The sequence below is a fragment of the Amia ocellicauda genome, chromosome 12 (genome assembly GCF_036373705.1).
Source record: "Amia ocellicauda isolate fAmiCal2 chromosome 12, fAmiCal2.hap1, whole genome shotgun sequence".
Classification (NCBI taxonomy): domain Eukaryota; kingdom Metazoa; phylum Chordata; class Actinopteri; order Amiiformes; family Amiidae; genus Amia; species Amia ocellicauda.
The window spans coordinates 1,557,501-1,584,020 of NC_089861.1; the positions used below are offsets into that span (position 1 = coordinate 1,557,501).

At 46.6% G+C, this 26,520-nt stretch overlaps 1 protein-coding gene across 4 annotated transcripts in view; it reads left to right on the forward strand.

Moving 5' to 3' along the window:
- The window catches only part of fstl5 (follistatin-like 5), a 140,499-nt gene that overhangs the window by 27,120 nt on the left and 86,859 nt on the right, over positions 1–26,520 (forward strand). For all 4 annotated transcript variants that reach the window (XM_066718038.1, XM_066718039.1, XM_066718040.1 and 1 more), the window contains exon 4: positions 17,621–17,869. In XM_066718038.1, coding sequence (XP_066574135.1) covers positions 17,621–17,869 — 249 coding nt within the window. The remainder of the gene's footprint in view (positions 1–17,620; positions 17,870–26,520) is intronic.

The following is a 26,520-nucleotide window of genomic DNA, read 5'->3' on the forward strand; positions in this document are numbered from 1 at the left end:
TAAATGTACAGATGTTTGCCGCAGAAGAGATAGGGGTGCTTTCCTCCCAAACAACCCGCCAGCCTAATGAGTTCTCTCCCTCCCGCTTGTGTTCGCATGCTGCCAGTTAACTCTCCTGTTAGCGACTGTAACCTTGACAGGTTAATGATGGGCTTTTGCATGAAAACTGTGTTTAAATACACAAAACGCAGCCAACGACTTGAGAAATTAAAACTGAAATCTGTGTGAATTAAAACATGCTGATGGCTTTTTTTGCCTGTAGACGTTCTAGAATGCTTTACTGTTCGTTTCAATAGTCCAACATTTATTATGTATTGTTGGTTTAGCCGCCCGATCCATTAAAGTAATATACCAAGATTCATCCCTTTAAAAATAATAATAATGTAAAGTTATAAGAAACGATGTCGCATTGGCGTCCTATCAATAGATCTTACCAGCATAATTGGGACAATCTGTTCTGTGCCCGATGAACTGTGTGATCCTTCCAGCGGCGGAACGTGCCGAGCAAGAACAAACGCTCTCTCGATCGATCCGCCAGACCTCGGATCACGCGGGTCTGTCCAGCGCCTGGGCTTATTAGGAGACCCTCAGAGGTGGAGAACAGCAGCCTGGTCGGCGCCGTCTTGGCCTTGTTTCCCGTGTTCAGGGACGCGTGTGTTTATGTCACTGCCGGGGGGATGAGGAGCCGGCGCTCAGACCTTGAAAACTGAAGCCTAGAGATGTGGCGGACAGGGGTAGCTTAAGAACACACCGGGAGAAGCTGGACCGACAAGGCCTCGCTGATTTGTCTCCTTACATTGTTACTCATTCAACTGGGAGCTGCACCCACCACCTGCGGACCCCTCTGGACTCCTGGTCTTCTCGTTGTACCCACAGCCGGATCAGGAACCAAACTGAACCTGCTTTTTAAGGCCTGGCTCCCTCCCTCCAGGAGCCAATCCTAAATTTCTCACCTGGAGGGGCTTTCGGTTTGACTTCAACTTTCTTTTTATCAAATCTAAATGTATGAAATCCTATCATGGTGCCTTCATCTGACAATTGATTCTGACCAGTATGCAGTATAATATTCATTTATCGCTTTTGTGTATGTGTGATTGTTTTAGGTACCTTCTAGAAGGCTGTTGCACATGTTTTTCATCAGATAAGTAACTGATCAATAAACCAATTTGACTTCTCACTCCTTGTGAATTTTAATGCACAGCCACAGTCCATCTTTTCTTTATAATTCAAGCTCCCTGCTTTCTGCTGATGTGTAGAAACGCTCCTCTCCGACAGAAGCGCGCTCTGCCGCGACGCTCTGCTGCCCGGAGCTGTTTACATCCGCGCGCTCGGCTCCCCGGCGAGGACGTGCCGTATGATTCTCACTTCGGTTTCTGAAAGTGTAAAAGTAAACTCTAATAGAACAATAATACAAAACAGACAAATTGCTTGTGGAGTCGCTGAACAAGCCGAATTGATTTTCCTGCAAATTCCTTAGATTTAGACCTATTGCCAGAGCGGCTCCTAAGGTCTGTAGGTAATAATCGCTATCAATAAGATTTAAACTGGCTGGAGAGTTGCCAGGCACGCTGTAAAATGTGTGCAACTTAAATCCTAAATCCACAGAGACGTGACGATAAACTGAGCAGAGCACTGTTCGCGTTTCTGTCCCATGGGCTACATGTGTCCTGGCAAAGACCCGAGAGGTGGCCCCGCAGGTGCCTGCGTATAATGGTATATTAATTCCTGGGGGAGCCAACATGATGCAATATCACTGCTATGGACTTTACGCAGAACACATTGCCTTCCCAGACGCCGACTCTCTGGAAGTCGTGTCCCGTCTGCCTGTGCTGTCCCTGTCAGCTCCGGTTAACGCCGGCATCATTGCCGGGACGCAGAGTGAAGGCGTGATCCATTATGGGCCATTCAGGCGCCTGCCACTGAACATCACCGAGGGGCAGCGATAAATACCTCCTCTCTCTTGCAGGGTCAGGGTAATACAGGCTGGGAGGGCATTATCATAAAGGGCGGACCCGGCTGTCTACTCCGGTTATCTTTAATCCACCGTGTTTCTGTAGAGAGTGTTGGGCTTTTCTTCGTTATCCCACAAGACACCAATTTTTGACTCGTGTTAAACGTATTTGCATTTCATTGCCTTGTGTGGCGTGCATGGAGCTATATAGGGAAATGGTATTGGAGCGTTGGCTTCATTGTTTTCTTGAGACGAGGAAATGTCAACGTTGAACAGATTTAATGGACCGTTGCTCCGTGCTAATGGTAACACGGCCTTGGCAGCATTTGAGAAGAAAGCTTTCAAAGTTGAGCTTCAACACTTTGTTTTGAGAGGAATGAGGGAATATTGGCTTATTTTGAAAGCCAGTGAACAGCAGTGCATTTTTAGAGCACTGGTCTCTTCATTGCTGCACGGCGATGGGTCAGAATGTGAGACCATAGGACAACGACGACAAACAAAATGTGCTGCTCAACTTTGCTCCTTACAAGGAAAACAGCAAAACCAGCGCTTGTTTTAAACAGTTCTATAACATGAGATGACATTGAAGTTTTCAGTCTGTCTGTATGCGGTGCGTAGACCCAGCAGGCATCCGGAGAGGCACAGTATCGGGTCTGAGCGTGTGCGGAGGTTCATTGAGCACCATGAGCTTTATTTCTTTCTTTCTTCACCATGTCTAGATTGTGAGAGCGAGACAAACAGCTCGTCAGGCATCTTTTGGGAGTCTGTTAGTAATCAGTCCACTGGGGGCCTTTTTGTTCAACTCCGCAAATAGGTAACTACGGAAAAACCTCCTCTGAATATTGTGATCCATCCCCGTAGAGGCGATTAGAGCAGCTCGGCCGCTGGGCCCACCTGCTCCCTCGGGAGGCGGAGCAGACGCTCTGATGTGCGTTACTGTGGCAGCCACATGGCGGGCCGATAACCGGCTGGAACAAGTGGCTATAATTGCCTATTATGGTTTAATTTCAAATGTTTTTCATGAGGCAGAGAATCATATTTATTTTCCTTTTCAGGGGGATTGAACTAGATTTTCCTGGCGTGTGTTTGTGCATCTGTGTATGAGTGTGTATAGGTGAGGGTGCCTGCTGAGAAATTAAAAATAAAGCGTGAGTGTGTGTCTATATATACTGTGGAAATGAATCAACACATTGAGATTCTAAACACAATTTGCAATTAAAAGTGTTTAGCACACACATGCATCAAACAAACAAGCAGAAATAGGGGAAGTGACCCAATTAAGCCCATCAAAATCTACGTTTTACATGTTTTCTTATAAATATTTGAATTTCTTCCCAATAAAGTTGGTATTAAATCAAAGATAAATCTCATCTAAACACTTGTGGTAGATTTTGTCATAAATTGACTAAATTAATATATTTAATTGCAAAAGTGAAAAGTCCAGAGTGGGCTTATAAGGCACATATAAACCCATGAGAGTTTTAACAGTAAATACTTCAAATTGTATTAATTAAGGACTTAATATTTTATAGATTAATTAATTCAGACCTCAAATAACCAACCTAACCAATTTAAACTGTGTTTTTATATTATCCGAGACTCATTTGCTCTGCTGGTGTGCTGGGTGTTGGGGTGGGGGCCGGGGCTGCTGGGCTGTGGAAGTCTGTACAGGTGCGTCACAAAGAGGAGCAGGGTTTGTGGACACTCGTCTGTCCACCCGGCTCTGGCTCACAGGGAATATCCCAGTGCTCACAATGCCACCGATGATGTTCTCTGGCTTGAGAGCAGCGGAAAGCACATCACATTTCGCAGGGAATTCCTCCTTTCAAATGTCCCTGCTAACACCGTAATGGCAGCGCAGTTCTTTCCTCCATTACCTTTTGACTATGGATGCACCAATCGATTGGTATCGGGCCAATAGGGCAAAAAATTACTATATAGGCTATTAGCCGATTGTTTAAAAATGGCAGATATTTCTGACTGATGGTGCGGCTTTTATTGCGTCTAACTAAGCATCCGATTTGTTCTATTCTACTCGTGTAGTTTTAACAAAATATGAATGACGCACACGAACTGCAGTGTAGCCCCCCCGACCTGCTCTCGTCCTGTAGGAAAATAAGTAATAGGAAAATATAATGTTATTGCAGTCCCTGTATTTTTCTCTGCCGGCCCATTTTGTCCCCATAATGAAAATAAGGCGAGTAGTTCAGTTCATGAATGAAAAGGATGTATTCTGAGCAATATTCCTTAATTTAAGGCTTTAAGGTGCAATGGGTTCTGGGCTTAGTGGGCTTATTAAGAACAACAGTGGCCCATGGGAAATTAACCTCAATCACTGTGTATAGAGTTAATGTAAACATGTCATATCTTTATAATAAATAAATACATTATTCTTTAAACTGAGACCGTGTTTATTATTGTTGGTAGAACAAATTCAATACTTATGCTGCTTTCAGGCCATGTGCTAATAGTCTTCTCAAGGGCGCTGTTCATTTTCAGCCCATAGGACAAAAACAATGACATTTTAAGATTTATGACAATTGATAGAACATTAAATAGTTTTATCTGAAGAAGCTTCTAAAATGTGTTGATTTGCTGTGGTCAGCAGTTTTCCTCAGCTGTGGTTCTGCTGCGTGTCTCTGTGTGCCCTCACTCTGCCAGCGTCCCGCGCTCGCTCCGGACACTCACGATTTGCAAATAAAAGTGCTTTTAAATACCAAGCAAGTGCATCACATAAGGTTTCATTTGATGTATTAATCTCTTAATGTTATCATTCTTATCAATTTTCACCAAGTTTGGTCACCACATTCCAGAGCAGTGGCTTCTTGGGAGGACCCCTCATGAAGCAGAGTTTTGGGGTGACTTGTAAAAGTGCTGCGGCAGCACAAAGTCATACAGAACTCGAGAACAAAAGTGATTGACTCCAAATGAAAAGTTACACGACAGTAACAACTTTGTATATTTGCTGTGAAACAGATCATTCTTCTAATATTTCCTAATAAAAGAGCAAGTGGGCTTATGTGGTACGTGGGCTTAATTAGGTTACTTCCCCTACATCTGTTTAAAAAAAGAAACCGCTGAGAGTGATCTAAAGCAAATGGTCTCAGTGAATTGTGTGTTAGGGTATACTCTGTTCTAATGCGAGGCGTTTTACTCCTTCAGATTGCTGCCTGACAGCTGTACGGAGACTATTGTGTTGCGATTGCCCGTGCGTGGCCGAGTACAATTCCCGATCACATTAGCGCTAAATATAATGCATCTGCTTAATGACTTTCATTTGCATTTGCCTGAGAGCTGTTACCCGATTGCCCGTGTTTTTGGTTGGATGTAATTAAAGAGTTGCAGGATGGCTGAGAAATGTGTTTTTAAACTGTCAGGAAGAGGCGTGTGTATCTGAAGAAAGCAGCAGCAGCAGTTTGAGGTTTAATTAGGATGCAGAGGAAGGTAGAAATTGTTCTTTGTTTCCTTTAGGTAGCCTTTAGAGTAATTATTTTAGTACATACATAAGAATTTACATGATAATTAAGTTTTGGGATGAAATTAGGGTTACACTTTGGTCCAGGTTAGGGTTAGAGTCCCCAGGAAACATAGACTGAAGTGTTGTGAGTTAACGTAGATACATGTTGTCTGACATTGGACATCGCTGAACATGTTGGTGTTGGGCTGGACTGTGGTTCTGGCTGTTAGGGGTTAAAATGGATGCTGTATCCCATTGCTGTGACTGTGGTGTATACACTGATATCTTTGGGTTTGCCACTGCAGCTTTACAGAACAAATATGAGATTAAGAACATAATTTAGCTGCCAGGCAAATTGATAGCTATCCCTGTGTTAATTGTCAATTGTGACACTTTGAAATACAATGTATCACAGGGGGAGAGGAACTCTGAATTCCCAATTAGAGAACAATGCATTTGGGAAGGGCTGAGATTATGGAAATGTGTAATTAAGCATATAGGAATGGTCCTGCAGTTGCATTTGGGTTGTTTGTAGAGTAATGTTGTGCGTAATGTAGCGAGACTAAACATTCAAGTTAAGCTGAGGCATCGAACGCGGATGCATTTCGCAAGACGGTGCGGGAGGATTGAAAGTGTGTTGCTAGAGCCCAGCGCTAACCCGATCTCATCGAGAACCTGAACAGCACCTGGGATTGAACCGGGATTTTTTCATCCTGTCTTTAAAGTGTCGTTCCTGTTCTTTCCAGTGAAAGATGTGAGAGAAATGTAGGTCTGGGAGGAATCTGAAACATTTCCGCAGCTACGGGCCGTGGCGGCAGAATTGGGTCCCAGAACTTGGGCAGAGACCAAGAAACACAAACCTTCCTGCAGACACCATTATTTAGTTCTTCTTTTTCATTTTTTTGTAGGCCAGCGGGGCGTGTGTGTGTGTGTGTGTGTGTGTGTGTGTGTTAAATCTAAAGCATGGTCTCCGTCCCAATACATATTTTCAGAAGGTGGCATTTCCCAACATTGCTCTTTTGGAGACAAATACAGGAATACCAGAAGCAGGTTTTTCTGTCCGCGTTTGTTCGTGGAGTATATAAGGCATCTTCGGGGATGGATTAGGCTCCATCCGCTATCTGTTGACTCGCAAGCTTGTCGTCCTCGTCGCAAAGTGGCTGCCCTTTGCAGGCGTCTCGTTTATCCCTCACCTCCTGGCGTCCGTGTAAAGGTTACCGGCGTCGCACAGAGAAATGGGTGACAGGGCAGGCGAGTGAGAGTCCCAGGGCCCAGCGGGCGCGGCGGGAACAGGCCGCCCGTCTCCGGTACAAGTCCGACCATCTGATCTCTCTCCATCTCCGCAAAAGTCAATATTAGCATCCGCTGAATATTCATGTTTCATTACAGTGTGAAGGCAAGGGGAACGCACAGAGCTCTCTCTCTCTCTCTCTGCCGCTTGTAAAATATATTGTTTGTATTGAGAGTAATGAATCTCTAAATATGGCTGAGGATTAAACACTAGACTTTTTAATTAATAGCGCAAGAGCGCGCCACGACTAAATCACAGCCGGAACACGCTGCGCGAGATTGTAGAAATGAGGGGTCTGCGGGGAAATCGCATTGAACGCTTTGATATGAAAAATACTGTTCAAGAAAGGGTGATGCATGTTTGTTGTTCTGTTTTATGTTCTTTAAATGATTCTTTGTTTGTTTCTTAATTGAATGTTGTCTGGGCGTGCAGAGCCAGGCTTGTTTTTATCACCAGTAACAGGATCTCAGAGGTTAGCAGCCAATAAATTAGGAGAAATACCCTTGACTGCATGCTTTCTGTCTGAGCCAGGCTGGCACCATGCTAGCGCCGTCACATACCTACCCATCTCTTCTCTGGATTTTATACATGCTTTTTTGCCTGATACTTGAAATGTCAAAATGAATCTCCACCGAAGAGTGTAATTGCTATCTTCTCAGCTTGGGTGCTGCCGTGTGAGTGTGTGTGTGTGTGTGTGTGTTATGCTATTGCCAGTGAAAAACAAACAAACTGCATTCCACCTTATTCACCGTTCACCCTGTATTCCCATGGCCTCGTGGTGGATTGTGGGAGGAGGGGTGCAGTTATCCAGGGTCTCTCCAGGGATCAGTCCACAGCCACTGATGGAAAAGATAATACCCTAATCTACGTTTACCCCACTAAATTTACCACTGGATATTTGCACTGCTGATATGAATTTACTTCATGGGTACCACAATGTTGCAGTGGCTTCCTATGGTTTTAGCATGCCTTCACTGCACCTTACCACACTCTTACTGTGAGTAACCCTGCTCTACCACAGTCAACATGCCTTCACTGTGAGATGTTTAACAGGAGGTCTTATCTCCCTGCTGGGATGTATATGGCTGTGATTGTGAGTCTTTTTATATGAGACTCCCATGATTGCCACCTGGAGAAAAACATTGAATTAAATCACTTGTGTAGAAACATGAGACGTGAGATGCAGCAGGAATGCTTTCACTAACACCTTCGGAAAACACGGTTTTATCGAGTTCCCTGTGTGAAATAAATTAACAGTGTTAATAGTATGTATGCATTTGATGTGTAGGAAATATTAGATCTGTTCTTCTATGGGTTCATGGACGTTCTGTGGAATTACTGTGAATATGGATTTTTCCTTTCCTTCATTGACCTTCTGTCTGGCGCTGTAATCATCGGCAACGGACGGATGAATTGGGAGTCAATTTTGCCCTTGGTCTGCTGCAGTGTGAAGCTGGAGTCATGGGGAACCTCCACCCTGCAGATGGTTGTCCAGGTCTCCTCACCATCTCTGTATTTGCCTCCCAGGTGTGTGATGTCCAGCTCAGTGCACTCAACACTTAAACACAAAGGTGTGGAATGAAATTAAACTGACCTAAAGAGCAACAATGATCCCCTTTGGCACCAGTCCGGTCACAGACGGCTGAGGATTAGGCTGGCGTCCAATTACCTCCGCTGGACAGAGCGGGGCTGTGAAGGAAACTACTTGGACAGCATGAGAAGACTATGGATGTCTTATGAACAGCTGTGCGTCTGCCTGGTTGCACAGCGTTCGCATGATACTAAAACAAACCCCGGACAATGGACAACTGCACGGATTCCGCAGCTCGAGACAGAGCGATCACATGGGAATATTGGACTTGAATTCCCCTGCCAGGAAGACTCCCCTAGACTTTCAACCCGACTGTGAAATCCCATATACATGAGTCTCCATCTCCATCTGCCATGCCCCCGTGACACATTTCTCCCATTCTCCCCCGCCACGCCGCCGCCCCCACGCAGTTAAGGATCGCGACTGCGACCGACCACAGAACAATGTATTATTCATGCAGACACAACTGCGCAATGTGTCACGGCAGGTAATGGCAAATGAAGTGTGCATGTGTCTCCGGGAGTGATATAACACTGTATCAGACTGTCCAGAGCCGTTAGAGTCGGGGAGTTACACACACACAGGTCCCTGGCGATCAGGAAGTGTGCAAATTGTTGCCACACACCTATATATAAACGTGTAATCTGTGTTCTCCGTATAGTTAAATTCAATCCATGTTCAGTCAAGCAAAATGGTTGTCAGCAGCCCTTATATTTTGTTACTTTATGATCAGGTTAGATCTACAGCAATTCGTAAGCAAGCTATAGAATATGACTAGATGGTAAATAACAACCAACAACCCACACACAATTATTAATGCCGTTATTAACCTACATTACTGTGGCCCTGAAGTGCAAAATACAAATGCAAGAAAAACACAAAAGCAAAAAGGGTTTGTGTTTTGTTTTTGCGTTTGTGTTTTGCATTTCAGGGCCACCGTACTAAACAAAGCGACCCTCCAGAACCACAGAAGTGAGAGCAATGAAAAGTCTGTCCATGATTTACTCAATTATCCGCGATCAGAGACCAGATGTTCTAGCTATTGAATAGCAAGCTGGGTTGTTGGTGTTCAGTCCCTCCTGCCTCGGGGCAAATACACAATTTACACCTTACAACAGACACATTACGTGCACTAATAATGCTTTAATATGTTGTTACTCTTCAGGTTAAAGTTTATAAATGGCTGTAAATGTAGCCTTATTATAAAGTTTTATTTGCTTTCGAGTTTCACACTTGCTTGTGCGTGCGGACTACTGAGAGACCTATGTCGTGCCCATGTGCGGTTTGTGGATTTTATTCATAACAATCTTTCTAATTTCTTTATTGTGTTATGATGTTATATCCACAACCGCCTTTTCTTTACAATTAAATAATAACACACTTGCAGGGAAGATCTGGGCAAAAGAAAGGGAAGTTATTGGAAGAGCGTTTAATGCGATTCCGATGGCAGTGCAGACGTGTCGACTTATTAGCTGCCAAATTGCGTTACGTGTGTCCGGAGAAACTCTCCGTTCGGATCTAATAACGGCCCGGACCTCCCGATGCAACTATATGAGAAATCCTGTAACGCAATGACTGCTTCCATATGTTTCCGCAACAGTCTGTAAAGTAGCAAAAGCAATTATAAAGTCAATTATGGACTCTGGGAGAAGTGTGACTGCTGAAACCAGCTCTTATTGTGTAGTAATCAGCTCCCGCCTTTTCCCCCCACACACACACACTCCAAAATTAGTTTCTCAAAATATTGGAATATGCTGTTAGAAATAATAAAGTACTTTTATTTTTTTCTCTCCAAAAAGCATTTGATGAAAAATGCAACTAGGTTAGGAAGACTCGAGTTAAGTATTTTTCTGGTGGACAATTTTAAAACCGAAAGATGTTTGGCGGTGTTATGGGACGAGCAGACAACAAAGGAGAGTCATTAATTGTCTCGGCCGATGATTTCAACCTCCTGAATTCGGCCTCATTGGGGCAATCTCACGAAACAGCAAAGACGCACAGTGCGCTGAGGTTTGATTTATTGATTTGACGTGTAGGAAATCAATCCTGCAGACTCTGGCTCATGCAGGTTGTGTCGAACCCGGGTGTGTTGTGTTGTGTTGTGTTGGCCGCCGTCTGTTCCCCATCCTCCTCACGGACTCTAGAGCGTCTCTCCCTCGTCCCCCTCGATCTGGCAATTACGCTCATCATACGGAGGAGCACATCAGCGCTGTTACACTGGGCCTTGATTAGGTGTGATAGACAGTCCCCCGCAGTCCTCCGCTGCTCTCTGAAAGAGGATAAAAGTGCAGCATAAATCCAGCGCTTACCAATTACCAAGCAACCGCATTTCCGCGCCAGATGCTGTTGGGGTAGAGCCTCCGCCACGAGGGAGACGTTATTCATCTGCCGTCTTCGGTGCAGAATTTGCTCAATAAAACACAGGACCCGCACCAAACTGAGGCATTGCTCTGATGCTGATGAGAGACGGGGTTCGGCTGCTGTTAGTCTTATTCATTGCAATCGAACTCTCTTCGTGGGAAGCTGGAGTGACTGCACAATTAAAAAGGCAAATGCTATATTAGAAAGAAACGCAATCTGGCACCATATGCTTGGACATATGCGATGTAAAGATCACAAACATGTAAGAGCATCTCAACTTCTTCTGCGTTTTGATCTCGGCATTCGTTTGCATATTTGAAGTGATGGGAAATGATTCATGTTTGCAAAGCAAGGGAAAGAGATGAAGGCGAGAGGATGCGACTTCTCTGTGTTACTGTAAGGGAAAATAGGTCAGTTTCCACTTCCGCGCCATCTTATTAACCTCTGTAATCTCTATTTAATAAAGGGATGATGTTTGCGCAGGGTGGGTGGGGGAGACGTATCAAATTTGAGTCCCGTTGAAGTGTCAGGGGAGAAGATAAACCGGGGGAGTGTCATAAAATGATCAAACTTAGCCTCATCCAATCTTTATGGGCCGAAGCTTTTAACTCTCTGTGCTCTGGCATGTGGAGACGCACTGTGCATTCTGAGCACTTGTGTGAGTCTAAAACACTGAGATGAAAGGGAAGTCAGAGGTGGCTCTTATTGTACTTGGCTCGAACGGCGTCTACGGGGCGGCGGAGAGTGTCGATCAGCATGCAGAGACCCGCTCCTTGCATGGAGAAGCACCCTTTGATTTTTCGGCTAATTGCTGCACAAGACAGTGTCCAATCGAGAGGCCATTCACCCCATCGTGCTCGTTTGGTGTCCATTAATAACTAAGTGATCAAGGATCCTATCCAGTCTGTTTTTGAATGCTCCCAAATTGTCTCTTCAGCCACATCGCTGGGGAGTTTGTTCAGATTGTGACGCCTCTCTGTGTGAAGAAGTGTCTCCTGTTTTCTGTCTTGAATGCCTTGAAGCCCAATTTCCATTTGTGTCCCCGGGTGCGTGTGTCCCTGCTGATCTGGAAAAGCTCCTCTGGTTTGATGTGGTCGATGCCCTTCATGATTTTGAAGACTTGAATCAAGTCCCCACGTAGTCTCCTCTGTTCCAGGGTGAAAAGGTTCAGTTCCTCAGTCTCTCAGTAGGACATTCCCTTCAGACCTGGAATGAGTCTGACAGGGATGGACAGGATCTCCAGTTCTGGAGTAGCCAACGTTTGCAACTGACACCAAACGGAAAAACCAACAAACCAGGCAGCTGAAAATCTAGCCGTACTAATTCATATTTGTCCGTTTGCTTTCATTAGATAGCAGAACTGCTGTTTCACTTATAGGAACATTTTAATTAAACAGAATTTGTACACAAAATCAAATTAATTCAATTAGCATTCGTTATAGCCACCTAGTATGCAGTTTGCTGTCTGTAGTCGCTCTTCAGATTGAAGAATAACAGTCTGCAAACCTTCAGACCGAGACAATTATGGCAGTGATTGTAATGCTGAATGTATTCGCAGTGAACTATGGCACGGCCGGCCTCGCCATTTTGATCAAATCGTTACAGATATAAATACAAACACGGTTCATTAAGCTGTGAGGAGAATGTCACTGCTGAATTTATATTTCATATTTCCAGCTGCGTTGTTGTGCTTTTTATTGCATGTTCCTAGATATCGATTGAACTCGAAGCCGTGCGGAATAAGTGCGTCTCAAGTGGCGAGGCTGGATCGCACGTCTCCCTCTGTATGATGCGCTGGCCCTGCCTGCACGGCCGCTGATTTGTGGAGGGTGTGACAGCCCAGGCCGGAGAGGATCCTGCAGTCGGTGGACAGAGCTGTGGCAGGGATTACACACGACGGCATGTGGCCCTGTACGAGGCGGCTTCGTGTTTTGTGATTGGGCTCTTGCTAGTGCTTCCCAAAGTCTTCAATGTGTTTGATTTGTGCGGCTGAGCAGACACGGGGGAGAGGCGGACCGCGTCTGTGGCGGAAAGAGGCGCTTTATGAGATCGCTCTGTTTACAGTGGGTTCCTTTCCGAATGGTTGGTTGGTTTGTGTTGTGGATTTAAGGGATTGATTGTATTTGTTTGTGTGTGTATTCGCTCATCCCTGGATGTGTAATTGTAGGGTCTGCTTCCTTGTGTTCCACCTTTCCCCTTCTCTCAGTCCTCTGTGTTTATCCCTCCTACGTGCCCACACACCTTCCCATTCACAACTCCTTCCCGTCCCACATGACTGCCAGCTCATAGGGCAGCTTTCCGTGCTGCTGGGGAGAAAGGCGCTCCTTCACAGTGCATAAACGCAGGCTGTTTTCTGTTTTTCCCGAAGACGGGAGGATAACAATGCTCGTCTGCTGGTGTGTGTGTTGTGATGCCTGCAGGCTGTTCTGAAGGGACGGGCTGGATCGGTGCAGACACGGTCGATGTCTCCTCAGGATTACTGACGGGTTCAGGATGGACAGATATGGATCGAGCCAGACCGGGCCCTGACCGCGCGTCTTTCATGTCGTTTGTCACCGCGCATTTATTAAGATCCTTCTCCTCGTGACCCTCTTGTGCCTGTATTGCTCTGCCTCCCTCTGTTTCTCAGCCTCCCTTACTCTCTCTCTCCCCCTCCCTCCCTCTCCCCTCTCTTTCTTGTCATCTGCTCCTCTCTCTTCCCTCTCTCCCTCTCTCTCTCTGCCTCTCTCTTCCTTTCTTTATCTCTTACTCTCACTCTCTTCTCTCCTTCTCCTCCTCTCTCGCTCACTCTCTCTGAGCACATGCCTGGGATTTCAATGTTTTGACGGTGGGGAAACATCCCATGTTGCGTATCCCATTGCGTCCGACCTGCACAACGTGTGTGCTCTGCTGTCTCTTTAAGAACGCCCCGGAATAAACCCCTGCTGCAGGATTCAGCGTCGGAAGGGCCTGCTGTGTGTCACTGTCAGATATAATTAACCTGCCCCTCGTACTGCGCACATCGGATATGACCGGAGAAGCGCATTCTGCTCTGGCGTTGCCGTTTTCTTCCCTACAGTCACGTCAGAACAGTTTAAATAACCGAGTCAGGGAGGCGAGCTGGTGTTTTTGCGCTAAAGGGTTGCTAGAGAAGTACAGGTCTGCCGTTTCGCCCGTCATGCTCCTGTCACTTTTCCTGGCCCTTCAAGGAGCGTGCCGCCGCCTCCAGTCTCTTTCCAGGGAGAAATATCTGTACCGTGCCGTGTCTTACATCAGGTGAGCAGCGCGGTCGCTGTCTCTCACTGCAGTCTGTCAGACGGCTCTCTGTTCTCTAATGTAACACGCAAGCTACTTCCCGTGTCGGTTTTTGAATCACGGATGCTTGTGGTATCATTCCAGAGCCAGATGTCTCACCATTTTCCCGTGGTGCGCAGCAACGCCCTCCGCAACTGCTGTGTTCTTTTGGAAATGACCCCAAACACACAGCTGGACCGGCCCGTTATAACATTAAAATGCCTTCTGTGTCTCATCGTTGTCCAGCGTTGAAGTGCAATATGCCAAAGTGCAAAACGCGTAGGAGAAAAATATATTGTGAGGAACATTCGCGGTAGAGATGATTGGCAGCACCTTTGTGCGTCGGTGCAGTCGGCCACGACGCGGCCCAGACCGAAGCCGGTAATGTGTGGGCTGAAGTGCAGAGGATCTCCCCAGGTAAGCTATTCAGGACTGTACTGAATTGCGTTCCTCAATACCGCTCTGAAAGGAATCCTTCAGAGAGGGGGATTGAGGGTGGTTTTTGTGGAGCAACACATTTGTTAGGAGGAAAATCTAAACTCAACAGAGGAACGGCCCAGTGGCCTACTTTCCTACCGCGCTTTGGTGGTTAAATACAAAACCGCAACAATGACGATGATGACAACAGCAGCAGTAGAGCCAATAGCGGCAGAGATGGTGCGATTTACGGAAAAGTCTAGTAACTCCAGGGACAGCAATTGTTATACTATAGGGCAAAGTCAAAGCAGCAATATTGACCAAACTGGAACTTCTGTCTGGGCCGTTCCCTTCATCCAGGAGCAACTTGCTACTATATCATGCCTCTAAGGACCTTTGAACCCTGGGCACCAGCAGAGCAACGCGAGAAGACAGGGTGGACAGGTCAGCAGAGGTTCTCGTCTTCCTCGTTTCAAAAAAGGCTTCCACTCTGCCCCCTCTGTGAAAGGTCATTACTGTTTCCTTTGATTGAAGATGGATGAAGTGAGTTGGGTAGATTGGGTAGTATTGGTAAGAACAGGACTAAGCCTCCATCTCTCTCTCTCTCTCTCCTTGTCATGTTGACTCACTAGACTGTCCTGCAAGGTATAACATAGGAGGCCATTCGCCCCATCGTGCTCGTTTGGTGTCCATTGATAATAAAGTGATCAAGGATCCTATCCAGTCTGTTTTTGAATGTTCCCAAATTGTCTCTTCAGCCACATCGCTGGGGAGTTTGTTCAGATTGTGACGCCTCTCTGTGTGAAGAAGTGTCTCCTGTTTTCTGTCTTGAATGCCTTGAAGCCCAATTTGAATTTGAGTCCCGGGTGCGTGTGTCCCTGCTGATCTGGAAAAGCTCCTCTGGTTTGATGTGGTCGATGCCTTTCATGATTTTGAAGACTTGGATCAAGTCCCCACGTAGTCTCCTCTGTTCCAGGGTGAAAAGGTTCAGGTCCTCAGTCTCTCAGTAGGACATTCCCTTCAGACCTGGAATAAGTCTGGTTGCTCTGCTCTGAACTGCCAGAACTCTGCCAGAACTCTGAGCCCAGAACTGTCCACAGTATCCAGATGAGCTCTAACTAGTGCATTGTACCGTCTGAACATCACTGCCCTTGTTCTCAATTCTACACTTTGACAATATACCCTAGCATCCTGTTTGCCTTTTTTATTGAAGAGAGAAACTTGGATCAGAAGCCAGAAAAAAACTAACAACATCCCCTGTTACTTACCTATTGAAAATGGCTGAGGAACTTTTCCCACTTGCTGTGACACAAGCTTCTCGACTTCATAGGACTCCACCGAGACTCACAGCTGCCCCCATGTCCAGTTAAAATGTGCTACATGAAACCAGAACCACCAGCGAGCCCAACACTACATACTTTCTAAACCTCTTCCTTTGCAAGCCACGTCATTAAAAACGAATCCCTGCACTACATTTGTCCTTTGCCTTTGATGTCTTTTCAGCGCCTGCACATCTATAAAGGACCCTTTCCTTCTTAAACAGAATGCCACCAATGGGAGAAAAGTTTCTGAAGGATTTCCTATCTTGCACCTTCTGAGGCAGTGTTTGATGTTTTCGTTTCCCCCGCAAACCTTGTTGCTTTTCCTCTTTGAATGTTTTATCCGTGCTTTGTGTTCACCGCGCTTGTGTCGCTGCCGCTGCCGTTCAGAGGAACCCACAATAGAGGCGATCGTGGTTTGAGAAAGGCGATTGCTTGCAATAATCGTTGCGCAGTTTTTAAAATCTCCTCCAAACCTCGTGATTAATATTCCATCAGGAGACAAAGTGGGTTACACTCTTCACGGGGTAATTGATCTGAGTCATACATTGTAAAGTTTTCCCTCTCTGTTTTAATGCATAATCATTATATTCGGCAAACGCTTTTCCTGGGGATAATTAATGAGTGAAAAATAAATTAATTACTAGTCAGGTTTTGAAGTGGGGAAATAATGTGTATTAAATTAGTTTTTTTTTTTTTTTAATTTCCCAGAGTGTCCTAAACGGACTAAATGAACCTCTGTTCAGAATTACAAACGGTCTCATTAGGCATGTTCTGGGCGTGTGCGTGTTAACGATCGAATTAACCCAACGAGCCGGTCTGTTTTCCATCGAGCCGCAGGTCTATTGTTCTCCTAGAGTCGACGTATGTGTTTCAGTTTTCTGATGAGTGGATCAAAGGACATTTCTGTTCCTGGGTTGTGGCACGGCTGTACATTTGTAGATCAGTCGTATATTGATAATACTTTATGATTATTGCAACAGTCCTTCTGTAAAGGCTGGGCAGCTACAGCCCCTCAGACCCTGTCTTCTGGGTTGTGCCCACCACAAGTCTTAATTGCTTAATTGGCAGTTGGCTGTTCCTGCCAGGTCTGTTTGAAAGGTGCCTCTGAGACCTGACCACCTCTGAGCCGGCCCTTCCCCCCTGCAGGAAGCTTTTGATGTCATATCCAGCCACGAGCGAAGCAGCGATGCCTCCTTGACAATCTGGTGTAATTTTAGCCCACATTGTTTCCCCTTCATATCTTCTAAGGCAGAGAAAAGAGAGAAGCCTCATCTCTTTGAAGCTGCTCTACCGGCTTTCCTTCCTCCCGCTGCTCTTTTGACGCAGCCGCTCTGCCCCCCCCGCCAGCGCAGCCTCGCCGAGACAGACAGCCCTGCGTGAGGAAGGAAGAAAAAGTGTGTCGCGAAAGAGAAAAGTTCCTCAGACAAGTTTAGTTTTCTTGACTTACGCTCAGATGCTCAGCTGACCCCATTGCTGCGCTCCCCAGTGTGTGTGTTTGCATGCGTGTGTCTCGGACTGTGTGTGAAGCCGAGAGGGTTGTTTATCTTTTCAATGTGACGGCAGGTGAAAGCTACTTTTTCCACTTGCCGACTCCAGTTGTCACTGTGTCTTTTCTTAGCAGGATTCCAGTCGCATCTCCCATTACTGTGATTCCTATGAGTCCGTGTCTCTGCATTGCGTGTGTTTGTATTCGTCTACGACCAAACGGTCTCCCTGTGGTAAATCGATGTGGCTGCATTCAAAACGAAGAGGCCTGACTAATGCAATCAGTCTACTCTAGCCATCTTCCTCTGCTTTTCTTCCCTTTTCTTTCAATCAAAGTTTTTATGTTGGGTTTGTCTTGGGTGAGATATTGCGGGAGGGGAGGTCATGTGGTGATTTAAAAATGATGCACACAAACAACAACGCGACCATGAAATGTAAAAGTTAACTGTCCGGTCTGGCTTCTGTTCTGCAGGTTTGCCGGTGCTGGCTGAGCTCTTCGGCCCCTGCGAGAACAAGTACTGCGGTCTGGGGCGGCACTGCGTGGTGGACAAGGAGACGAGGCAGGGCCAGTGTGTCTGCCTGGACCACTGCAAGCCGCACTACAAGCCGGTGTGCGGCTCGGACGGGGAGCTGTATCCCAACCACTGCGAGCTGCACCGCGCCGCCTGCCTGAAGAAGCAGCGGATCACCATCGTCCACAGCGAGGACTGCTTCTACAACGGTGAGGGCGCTGCTTTCTTTTTTGTGACCGTCGGTTCGTTTGTGTGACCGCTGTCCAGCTGAGGGCCGGTCCTCTTATTCGCTTGGGCCCCTGAAAATGCCGCCTGTTCCCAGCGTTCAGAAGCGTCCTGGCTGCCGCTTGATGTTGATGGATGGGGCTGCGCTTGAGTGATCTTTACACACTCAAGGACAGAAATGTATCTCCCTGCATACTTTGTGCGAAACACGCCGTCTCCGGCATCATAAAGGTCATGCATCGTGTTCTTCCTGCAGCCGGGGGAGGTGAAGGCTCTCGGTTCGTTTGTTTTTACGGCACAAGGACACCCTTGTTAGGAGGTTGAAGATAAAAAACGCACCGGGGGAATCTTAACCGTATGGGGTTCGGGGGCTTGACTGGAAGAGTTGTCATCTTGGTCACAGTGCGCGGGTCCAAAAGCACCTCGTAACCCAACACAGCAACGCGTTCCTGAAGAGGAGAACGAGTGGCACTGAGTGTGGCTGAAGTGTGCCCAATCGAGCTTAATTAATAGATTTATTGGGTTGGTTGTGCATCCCATGCCTTGGAAGAAGTATTATGTGCTGGGTTGCTTTCCCTCGTGGAGCTGTTTATGATCTTGCCTCTACTTTAAAAACAGAACGCTGACTGTACTGGCAAAAGAGAGATTTGTTAATCTTTTTCCTTTTAAAAACACAAACCGTTTCTCCCAGCCGAGGGAGCAGCGTGAGACTTTGCACGGTACGTTAGGAAATGATGATATAAAGCGTCCCGAGCACGTGTCAGAGCTGCCCGTTTAATCTGGTACAAAACGCGTGTCGGTTTCCATAAACGCGCCGCTCGCAACTCTGAAGATTAACGCAACCTTTGATGTAGCCCCGGACGTGCAAACAGACACAGAGGGGGGTAGAAAAACATGAAGAAGTGATTCACTGCGCGGTCTAGTTTGGCTTGCGGAGGCCACGGGCTTCAGATCGATGCAACCCTGAGTGTGTTCGGCTCTGTAAGCTTGCTGGCGAGGGTGAAACCAGACCAGAGTTATTAAAGCCTGCTGGTCTCCCTGCTGCCACCAGAAACTGTGCGGTGCAGGCCGGGACCCCTCGAGAGCACGGAGCCTGTTCTGACCGCTCCAAGACCGGCAGAAACAGTCGATTGAAGGCGTGCCTGGGGCCTGGTCTCTCGCTCTCTGACTGCACTCCCACTGAGTACCTCTGCTCCCAGCATGGCTCCGGGAGACAGGAGTGCGTTAAGAGGCTCTGAGCGTGTGTCTAAAGGTGCCACACTCATCTCTGTAGATCCAGGGGGACAGAGTGCTTTTCTAGGCTTTTATTCTATTATTGGCATCGTGTCCCAGAGAGACCCGGCTCACTCGTCCATTTTAGAGCCTCTCACACCAACATGTAGGACGTGAGGAGGTGTAGATCCTCGTACTTCAGCTTCAATTAGTCTATAACGCGGTGTATCTTCATTCCACATAACCAAACACGGTGCTGTTTTCAGAGTGCGGCAGACAAGCTTGCTAGTTCTGGTCTCCCATTTATTCTGGTCCGTTTAGTGTTTTAAAATCCATCTGTAGTTTGTATCCATTAACCCGGGCACTGCTGTCTAAACGGCTTTGCTTGGTGTGGCACTGGAGACGCACATAGTCACGAGCTGTTAGTGCACTTTATCTCTGCTGAAACGCTGAGAGGTTTTTAGAATTCATTATGGAGTTCCAGAATGACCACAACGGTTACTTTCATTGTTTGCTCATTAATGACATAAATAATACAACTGTAGCAATCAAAGTGTCTCTGATACCGTGTATATCTGAGGCTCTGAAACCCCAGTTACCTCCAGAACCGCTTGCCGGGCCTACAGGCCAGGCGTGTGAAGTCCTGCCCCCTTCGGGTAGCACTCTTGGGATGCTATTTCATGAGAATTTCCACCCTCGAGCGATTCACGATGCTACCATATGCCACGTTCTCCTGGTTCTGTTGTTTTGGACCCGACTCCCTTTCTGAATGCATCCCAGTGATAGCAGGTGGTAAATTGAGCAAAATCGGACAGCCTCGTCCTGTTACATAAATTGCACTTTTATTTGAGCTGTCTGTCTGGACACGCTGATGAGTGAGATTAACCGAATCCAATAAACGTCTACCTGTCACTACCTTTCACCGCTCGACTCCCGGAGGAGTGTTCAATTTAGGGCTTTACTGGCGCTTTTCTTGTTAAAATATGATATTACACACGACACGCAATCAGTTCTGTGCGAGAGGATGACAGCGTGCAGCACTTACCCACCGGCACGCACCTAAATCCTCCCAATTAACTCATCTCTCACCCGGTCTGATATTTACCTTGACATATGCGGCATTATAATACGCGGAGCAGATCTTGTTAGCTCTTTACTTTATTTGTCTTATTACTGCGTTGATTGAAAGCGTTTCCTGTGACAATGCCGGCCCGTGGGTTTACAATATTCTTTTATTACTGGGTAAGCGCATTCTCAGATAGCAGGGTTTCAGTGTTTAGACATGGTATAACATTATAATGGTATTGACTTTTGGAGGACACTTTTTTGGAAATAAATAGGAGAGATCAGTGTTGCCCTTACAGACGGCCCTCAACCTCACAATGTTCTCGCTTTGTGTGTTTTTTAAAAGCAGGCTTGCGCGCTCATTTACACTTTGATTAATGTATTTATTCGATCTGTTTTTTAGTTTTCCCTCGATCCTTTTAAATAATCGAGTGAAGGAGAGTTCTGCAGCCCAGAGTGGTTTAATTCTAGGCTTTCCCACGCTAGATGTTTATGAATGTCAGAGTCTGTCCATTTCTCGAGCCGACCGGCACTGCCTCGGCTTTCTACACGTTTGATGACTGCAATTCAGAGTTAAAGCTGACCTACAATTATGTTCACTGCGCATTAATGGTGTCCCGAGGTCAGATCTAATACAGGCTGCTAATTGAGGCTCAAACAGAATGACCGTCCCTTCGTTTGATTTTCTCCAGAACGAAAACATCTGGCGAGACGTGCCGTCTGCGCTGGCACGGAAGCTGCTGTCTCACTCGAATCACACAGAGTTAACGTAGGAGGGAAAAGACACCCCTGCCTTGATTGAACGTTCTCATTAGTGTTTTTATTTCTTTACTCTTTCGTGTATGATCCATCTCTCTTGCCATTTTGCTATCTGATTAAAGATTAGATCTAATTGAAATTAAGCGGCACACAATGGCTTGTTAATGCCGGTGTGAAAGTGACACGTATTAGTCAGCACTCTCGGCTGCAATCGATAGACACAACAGCAGACAATTATCTTCGGGGTGGCTGCATACTAAGTAGGCTCTCCACGCGGCTGGATCGTGATCTTTCCAGTAAACCGCGGTCCCGGTCGAGTACCACGGATGAGCCGGTTTAGAGTCACTCTGGCTTTTTGTCCATTTCCCTAAACAGCTTGAGTTTGTGTTTCTCGGCAGTGTTGTTTTCTCTCCTGATACACTGGTCTGTGCTCATATATTGAATAATGGAAGAATTTACCTAATATATATTTGCAACATCAGTAGAATCAGATAAACAGCATCATTATTAGTTTTTAGTGTAATTTGGTTTACATTCCCATCTCCGCTGGAGAACTCGTCTCCTCCGAACGCCTGACGTGAAGCCGTGCCATTGGCGTGTCGCTCTCTGTGGGGGGGGGAACAATTTCATGGACAAAAGCATGCGCCTCCTCTATGCGATTGTCACCTGCTCCCCTCAACTTCCCTGCATCGAGATGTAATGGAGAAAACATGCCCATGTGGACGGTTCTGTCCTAACCACGTTCAACATCTTGATAAATGCTTTCATGTCCCAGCGAGGTTCAGAGCTTATATATCTGCAGGCTCAGAGTTTAGATATCCCAGGAAATCTCATCGCTCTTACTGTGAGGAGTTGGAGTGCAGAGACTCCTGGGCCTGCAGGGTAAAGGCACAGTACCCTCGTTAGGCTCATGTACAAGAAGCTCAGAGATCCCCGCCTGTCGTTTGCACCGGTTTAGACTGGTCAATGGGACTTTGGTTACACCCTAAGGTACACAAATGACGGCTGACAATACGCAATATCCTAAACTACTGACTGATTTAATTCACGCAGGGCTTATGTAACGTACTTAGCTGGAGGCCAGGTGCCTGCAGCTGATTGAGCCCGTCAGAACTCTTAATACGCTCCACGTCAGCAGAGGACCACGTCTGTGTTGTTGGGCAGCGTTTCCCCGGCACGGCCTCTGATGTTGTGTGCTTCAGTGTGATGAGCTCTTATGTGGAAGGCAGGAGTGAGATGAATCACACCAGGGAGCGAGCAACGCGCCCTTCATTTGTAATATCTGTACATTTCACTGTGGTTAAAGCCGGGAATCTGAGCCCCGGCAGAACCTCGAGGCCGGGCCCCTGAGGGCTTGTTAAAGTGGATGTAGTTTCCATGCAGATGGGGAGGAGGAACACGCTTGACATTCTGGATCGCGTTTGTTACTCCTGACCTTTTCATTTACGGCCGGCGCCGAGCGAGAGAGACGGCCGAGTCCTGTAATAACGACCGGCGTCCGAAGAGTGAGAGGGAGGGGACATGCACCCGGGGACACAATTGGAAATTGGGCTTCAAGGCATTCAAGACAGAAAACAGGAGACACTTCTTCACACAGAGAGGCGTCACAATCTGAACAAACTCCCCAGCGATGTGGCTGAAGAGACAATTTGGGAACATTCAAAAACAGACTGGATAGGATCCTTGATCACTTAGTTATTAATGGACACCAAACGAGCACGATGGGGCGAATGGGCTCCTCTCCACTGGACACTGTCTTATGTTTTTGTGTAAGAGCATCTCACCGAGGACCAGGTTTGACACGGGGTGGAAGCCTCTGACAGCGATTTAGATCCTCGACACAGTTCCGGAATCCTTCATTTACTCTAAAGCAGAGATAATGAAGCCTGGAGGAGATGCTTAAAAATGAGATGAAATCTGAGAGCAGCTCAAGGACTGGCTATATTGGACTGATCCCCTTTGTTTAAATGAATGTGTTCGACTCCAGACTAAACGTGCTGTGATTAAACTGCGCATCTCATAGCATTATCTCCCAGCAAGTACCTTTGAAAGGACCCTGCCTGTTGTGGCACACAAAAGGATAAAAAGTAACTTTTAATTAAATACTCTGAGGAGGGGAGAGAGAACTTTTGGAGATGGCGTGCAGAAATGGGGGAGAAATAATACCGTCACTCGCAGCGAGAGAAAATCATATCTCGCCTCACCTGAATGGGAAGTTAATTAAAGACAGTATCCCGGAGATTGGGTACCTGTGAAGATGCTGGCTTTTGTGTTCGAGGAGAATTAGTGTCATCGGCAGATAATTATGTACTAAGTGCTGCGCGGGATTCAGTCTGTCAGAAGTGTGTTTGTTACACTCAGGTGTGTGTGTGTCGGGGGGGGATATATATCAAGGTTCACATTTAGTGATACTAATGATTTTAGCTGAAGTGGTAAAATGAACAAATCAATAGACAGATAGATGGATGGAGGGATAGGGAGGGAGGTAAACACGTTATATGTATATTTTTACCTATGGAAGTATAATTTCATACTAAGGATTTAAGACGACAGTGCCTTATTAAGATTAAGAACATAGGAAAGTGTCCAATCGAGAGGAGCCCATTCGCCCCATCGTGCTGGTTTGGTGTCCATTAATAACTAAGTGATCAAGGATCCTATCCAGTCTGTTTCTGAATGTTCCCAAATTGTCTCTTCAGCCACATCGCTGGGGAGTTTGTTCAGATTGTGACGCCTCTCTGTGTGAAGAAGTGTCTCCTGTTTTCTGTCTTGAATGCCTTGAAGCCCAATTTCCATTTGTGTCCCCGGGTGCGTGTGTCCCTGCTGATCTGGAAAAGCTCCTCTGGTTTGAGGTGGTCGATGCCTTTCATGATTTTGAAGACTTGGATCAAGTCCCCACGTAGTCTCCTCTGTTCCAGGGTGAAAAGGTTCAGGTCCTCAGTCTCTCAGTAGGACATTCCCTTCAGACCTGGAATAAGTCTGGTTGCTCCTCTGAACTGCCTCTAGAGCAGCGATATCTTTCTTTATTGATCAGCTCCCACACTGACTTGGGGCCATCGCTGTTAGTCTCCTTCAAACCCGTACTGCCTGTTAACCCGTCACTGTGTTGGTGAGTTTTATTGTGCTGAAGAATAAACCACCACGTTCTTGTGTTTCTCACATTACTGTGAGCTGCCAGAGACAGTATATGGACATAAAATACTGTACAAAACGTCTACTGCACATCTCTGGCAGACAAGTAACTGAGTGGCTGCTGACTGTCCGACATCCATTACCGCCCTGTCCCGTGGTGTCGGCCCCAGTGGCTTCCGACTGGAGTGATTGTGTCTTTTTCTGCGTCTGTGAGTGTGCCCACCATTTTAACCTTGTGGAAAGTCCTCCGTATCACACTGTTTTCCACACAATGTGCACAGTGTGCGCGATGGGAATCTCCAGTGGTGTCTCGGCTGTCAGTAACGTCTGAGATTTATGATGTAATTTCCCTGTTCTTTTAAAAATATAATTGTGTGTTTGTGTGTGTGTGAGAGAGAGCAGGCATTGAGAAGCTACACGTGTACAAGAAGAAGCCAAGTGATTATGGTCTCTAGTCTCCAAAGTCCAGTAACCAGTCTTTAGAAATGATTGAATCCACAGGGTAAGACCTGTGTCACAGTTTTGCACTCATAAAATGAATCCGTCGGCTTGTCTTTGTTTTGGTTTGAAGAGCCAGACCGTCCCGAGAAAGCGTTCCCGCCTGCACTTTGAACAGTCCGTGGAGAATGGAAGAGATGTCATGAAAGTATAAAGACAGACGTATCATGAAATAATAACCGTAATTAATAAAAGAAGCGCCTGCATGACGAATGAAACACCTACGCTACTGGATATGTCTTCTGGAGAGTTTCTAAAGTGCTTAGCATCAACCTTCTGAGTTGTGACAGATGCTGCGAGTTAAAATGCCATTGTGGTACCGAACCACCGGAGTCGCAAAATCATCCCATTTGGCCATAAATCCTTTATAGGGAGATATCCATTATAGATGCGCACGGCAAAACCGGGCAGAGCGCAGCAGAGGAGCCCCAGCCGGCACCGCTGTCAGACTCATCTCATGCTGCATATTTATGGCAGGTTATGAAATATTGAGCATTAATTACATGCATTTTCGTTCCCCCCCGAGTGTTGGAAATAAAGCTCAGACCATCTTTCAATGTAATTCTAGCCCCAGACAGTCCCACTACATTACATCAATTTAAATAGCGAACAGGGCCGAGTACTGACACACTCCCTCCTCTCAGAGAACGCCGTTTCCGATGCCTGTCTTGGCCTCTCGCCTGTCTCTCCCGTGACGTTTCTGCCCGATGTTCAAAAGGTCCAACCGTCTCCACGTGGCCCACGTCAGATCCCCTCTGTGTGGTCTGTGTACGCGTCTTCACTGATGAGCAGTCCTGCCAGGAGTTCCTGACACGCTCTCCTGTCTCGCCCAAGGGCTGCCAGCGTCTCGGGGGCGTGTCTGTGTTGCTGGCTTTGATTGGGGCGGCTTTGATGTGCGGTTGAAACGAGTGTCGAGACACACATATGCCGGGCTTCTGCTCTTGGTGTTTACAGAGAGAATTACGACACGAGGTTAAACGGGTTCATTTAATACTGAATGCAGTATTTCCGCAGGTATAATACGCGTGGCAGATTAAGCGTTTAAAAGGAGTTGCAAACACAGCAAGCCCACCTCTGGGTCGATTGCTCAGGTGCTGGTGGTGACCGGCTCTGACCACACACTGAATAATCACTGCGATTTCCCACAATGCAGCTGTCATTTGAGCTGCGCTGCAAGAGGGGCATGCACGTCTGCTTAATTGGGGTGGTTGGGATCTTTTGACAGTCTTTTGCCTGATAGACAATGTGCACAGGCAGTTTACAAGGAAAGACACTACCTGCCTCGACAAGTGCTTTCCATTATTGATGGAGCTTCTCTCTACCGTGTGAGCGAGTCACGTGACCAGCAATGCCTGGATTACAGTGAGATCTGAGTGGATTTGCTTTTGTTTCCTTGTTAATAAGTCAGTGTCTCTCTCTCACTCTCTCACTCTCTCACACACTGTCTCACACTCTCACCCATTCCTTATAAGAAACAGTTGCAGTTGATCCCTGAATGTAAGGATGTAAACTGTGTTTTTGTCTCCCAAGAATTACAAGCCTGCCTTTTAATTCAGGAGATCTGAATACAGTGGGATACAGAGGTTGAGAAGAAGAAAATGGTTTAGCTTTTATTTTTTTCATTGAGGGCTATCGAGTCGAGTGCAGGAGGGCCTGTGTGTCGGGGCTGAAGGGCAGGGCAGACAGTGGCACTGAGCCTATATAGCTGATATAGTGCAGCCTATAGTGCAGCTTCTACTGAGACTAATTAAAAGCCCAGACACTGCAGTTATTTATTTATGTGTGTGTGTGTGTGTCTGTGCGTGTGCGTGCGTGTGCATGTGTGTGTGTGTGCGTGTGTTTGTCTGTGCATGTGCTTGTGCGTGTGTGTGTGTGTCTGTGCGTGTGTGTGTGTGTGTGTCTGTGCGGGTGCGTGGGTGTGCCTGTGTGTGTGTGTGTGGCTGCGTGTGCGTGCGTGTGCGTGTGTGTG